General features: G+C 38.3%; 1 protein-coding gene across 1 annotated transcript; it reads right to left on the reverse strand.

Moving 5' to 3' along the window:
• Positions 1–2,272: 2,272 nt before the first annotated feature.
• Positions 2,273–4,089, reverse strand: LOC112174390 (cytochrome b-c1 complex subunit 7-2, mitochondrial). Its single transcript, XM_024312157.2, has 4 exons — positions 3,887–4,089; positions 3,656–3,813; positions 3,073–3,120; positions 2,273–2,662 (listed from the first exon to the last, which is right to left on the reverse strand). The coding sequence occupies exons 1-4, from the start codon at positions 3,978–3,980 to the stop codon at positions 2,594–2,596; spliced, it is 369 nt and encodes a 122-aa protein (XP_024167925.1). The 5' UTR covers positions 3,981–4,089; the 3' UTR covers positions 2,273–2,593.
• Positions 4,090–4,390: the final 301 nt, after the last annotated feature.

Consider the following 4,390-nt stretch of genomic DNA (forward strand, 5'->3'; position numbering starts at 1 on the left):
TTTTTTATGTTGAAATGACCATTTTAGCCCTCAAAAGTCAAACTTAACGTCCAATTTGGACGGAATAGTAGAAATTGGACACGGCTGATTGAAATTGGAAAGTAGAGGGGGTGAAATGATGACACCCCCAAACTTCAGGGGGGTAAACTGAAATTAATCCAAAAAAAGTTGATGCTTGAACAAGAAGTGAACATGTTTGCAGGTTTGTTTGACCGTTTATTAATGATCATTTGGCTTTGTGGAAAACATGAATGAAATGATTTGGTCAAACACTCCCAAACGGTATGATGAATTCCATTCTGCTAGAAATTATGATTCAAAGCAAGAACAACAGAACGAGCTTTTCTCCCTTCAATGACCATAGGTGGAATTGGCGCGACTGCAATGGTCAATTTATAGCTGTTTTTGCTCATCCTGTTGATCATGTTACTTCAGCAAAACTCAGGTGGAATTGTTAGCTATGAGCCAAGGTCAGGCATTGATCTACTTCAAGCTTTGCAGATTGACAAGGCTATAGCTGAGAGTGACTGTTTACTTGCAGTGCAAGCAGTCAATTCCACCTCTTAATATCTGTCACCTTTTGAGTGATGTAATGATATTCAGGTTAAGCCTCAACACTATTCCTTTGGTGTCAGTTGAGCATACACGTACCTAGATCATTGGGAAACAGCTACCATCTACTTCTCCAGAGAAAAAAGTAAAAACAAACAGGTTTCCTCTCTACACTCGGAGTAATTAAGCTGGTAGAACATAGAGTAGAGACTTGAGACTTATGTGCAATAGGAATAAGTAATCTGTTTCCATGTAGAACTTAGAGTAGCTTAATCTTGTGTACAATAGGAATAAGTTATTCTACGTAAATAGAAAGTTTATGAGAGAAACCGAGAATGTCTAGGACTGAGCTTCATCACATTCTAACCGATCTCAGCATAATCCTGATTCTTCTGTTTCACTCATGGTAAGAAAACAAAAAAAGAATATAAGATCAGACATATATATATTATCCAGTTCTGTTTCAGAAATAAAAACAAAAGCGGTAACATACTAACATTAGTTAGACACTCAAACATGGCTTGTTAAAACGAGCTATATAGTTAAAGGTAGCATAGGATCATAAAATTGCCGGTTACTTTGTTACCAGAGCCAAGCTTGTCTTGAAGGTAGCTCCTGAATGGCATTCGCATGGCCTGCAAAACAGCTCAATTTAAAGATCTATTTATACAATGAAACAAAGTATTGGTGCAGATGGTGTATATAATGTGCATTTCAAAATACACTGTACACCTACTGTCAATAGTATTAACAGCAAATGAACAGATTGAGAAGAAGATCTGGTCGAAAATTTTGAGAGAGATTTAAATTAAGGGTGTGTTTGCACATATTATAATTATTATACTAGGAATGCAGTTTCCATTGCATTTGGTCTATGTTAGATGTACAAATTAATGAATTGATCAATTGCAGGAGGTGGCAGGTATAGAATCTTTATAGATCATTGGCAGTTCTTGTGTTTTGTTTTAGAATTCAACATGTAAAGTAAAGCTTGCCACGATTTTACAAGTCCAGCCTTTAAAATCAAATGTTTCATATAAACCGTCTCCTTGTTCTTGCAATTCCAGCCAATAAGGCATTTTGTGAAGAGTATAGAACAAAAACAGAAAAATTGGTTAATCTTTTACATTATGCAGTTTGATGAATCAAACTCTGTTCTTTGACACACACAAAAAAAAAAGAAGCACAAAAAACGAGTTGAAAATCTAGAAGAATAGGTTAGGATGCAGTTAGATGCAGAGGGGTTAATGGGGTCAAAACTCAGAAGAGAAGAGAAAAGGGATTAGACAAATCAGGATGATGATGGGGAGATAAGGGCAAATGGAAAATTTGCATAGATGTAAAGAAAGGAGTGTGGTTTCAAATTAACAAATTAATAGCATGTCTTCCAGAGGCTAAATCACGTGGATGGGGTTTTAAGTTACAACCTACCCTGCCGGACCACTGCAATTTGTTTTATGGATTTGATTTGCAGGTTCTTCAGTGCAAAAGAAGCAGCAACTTGGGAGTTGGCTAATCCTTTTAAGACAAGCAGTGAGTGATTCACCAGAAAACAAATCTGGCTCCACCAGAATCCTTCCACCCCATTTAACAGGGCATAAAAAAATCTTGCAGGAAAAGATCAGGGATTAAAAGCGTAATGGAAAGACTGCCACCCTTCCGCAGCAAACACAATTACTGAATCAAATAGCAAAACCAGATACATTTACAAAGTACAATAGAACATAAACAGAATGCACCATCGCAGTATAGAAAATAATCTTTGCACCCAATAGACAAATGAGCTTATTGCAATCAAGAATATTGAAGAAGTCAAAAGTTGGATCATACATTATTATTGAAAAACAAAGTACTCTTCCGGAACATGACAGCAAATCCAGGAAGTTTTAATTCTGGTCCTCAAGTGCCCAATAATTGGGAAAAACTTCTAGAACAGGAAAAGAATCCCCTTAAGGTATGGAAGCATCTACCAGAAACACTGCTATAATTTCATCCAAAGATTCATTCCAATAAAAATTAGCTACAAGAAGCAATAGCATGCTTATGGAATGGTGCGCTGATAGAGTGGCAGAGCTCCCAAAGCCTCACGCTCTGCCCTTTCCCTCTTCACCTGCAAGACAGAACAACAATTTAACATTAAAAGACAACATTCGCATAGAACATGTCAAAAATGAACTAAATAATTAAAACCTTTCTTAATATCTACTATTATTTGTATATCTTCTGTCTCGTCATATAACGAGAACAAAATTATCATGAAAAAGGGAACTGACATTAGTATGCATCAAGTATATAAGCACTAAACAAATGCTGAAAACCTTTGTATGTGAACAATAAAAATGGGAAACTATATACTTTTTTCCATGCAGTTTGTATAAGGAAAAGAGCCCCTGTCATTCTTTATACTTCAGCTAGACATTTGTTCCTAAAAAGGAGGTTTATAGCCGATCAAAGTGACACACATGTACACATGAAAAACCCAAGAGAATAACAGTGACGGAGCAAAAAATAGGAGCTCACCAGAGCCAGCATTTCTTGAAGGTAGCTTCTGAATGGAGTTTGCATAGCCTGCCAAAGAGCAAAGAAAGAGTGTTTACAGACCTTTACAAAGCAAGAGAAAATATGCTAAAGATGGCATTTAACAATATGCAACAGAAACTTCACACTCCACACCCTGACAGAGAATCCTTCAACTTATCTTACACAACTGTTAAGGATTAGAAACGCAGACCCTTTTGCTTCCAATTGATACACTCTGATTCATGATTCTAAAGATATGCAACACTTGGCACCCTAATGCAATCCTGCAACTTAATCATAGGCAACTGCTATCACAAGCATCAGAAATGCAGACCCTTTCGTGTCGAATTGATAAACTTTGATTCATGATCATGTCTTAAACCATTCTAACCCAATCCAGACTCGTACAAGAATAATTACAGCTATCTTATGACCATAAGCACTGAAAAACGCACACCCCTTGTTTCGATTAAATCAATAATCATACTAACTCGGATCACACAATCAAAATTGAAATCAAATTTCTCAGCTCTAGGGATTAAAACTTGGAAATGAATACAACAGCAAACTAAGCGAAACGAACCTGAAGATCTTCGGGGAGGTACTCGTGCTTCATGGAGAGGTCCATGGCGCGCTTCAAACGCTGGTTGCGCGCGTCGACTATCTCTCTGGGCAGCCGATGCAGAGCCTCCTTGATATCCAAATCGTAGTAGGGATCGTACAGATCGTCGTATCGAAGCCCTAATTTTCCAAATCGATTCAGCACAAAATCAAAACAAAAACATAGGGTTTTCTGAGAGAGAGAAGAACGAACCGTAATGACGGAGGCGCGTGGAGATTGCCTTCATGTGCTGGCGGGCGAACCAGTTCTTCCTTGGATCTATGAACGACTGCAAAAACGACGCCATTCTTCGCGTTTTGCTGGTCTTTCTTCGTTCGCTGCTTCACGAGACTTCAAAGGCTGAGCCTTTCTCGAAGGATCGGTGAGTTTTCTGAGGGCAAAAGCCTGGTTGTGGAGGCTATGGCTATGACGACTTCGAAAATATGCTTGCACGACGTCGTTTTGGGCTATGGTCGGGCCCAAAGAATGTATGTGTTGGACCCAATAATTGATCAATATCGGCCTCCAACCTTGGGCCCAATTGTGAACTGGACTTAGATTTTGAATGGCTGAGATTATTACAAATCCAAAGGTGGTGGGCAAAACAAACATGAATGATGATTTCACACACATTTTGGGTGCTGTTAGAGAAATTTCCTTGTGATCTGGGGGAGCTGAAATTTGCATTCCAATTTTTACATTCTGAACTCCCCTTGT

Source organism: Rosa chinensis, chromosome 6 (genome assembly GCF_002994745.2).
Source record: "Rosa chinensis cultivar Old Blush chromosome 6, RchiOBHm-V2, whole genome shotgun sequence".
Classification (NCBI taxonomy): domain Eukaryota; kingdom Viridiplantae; phylum Streptophyta; class Magnoliopsida; order Rosales; family Rosaceae; genus Rosa; species Rosa chinensis.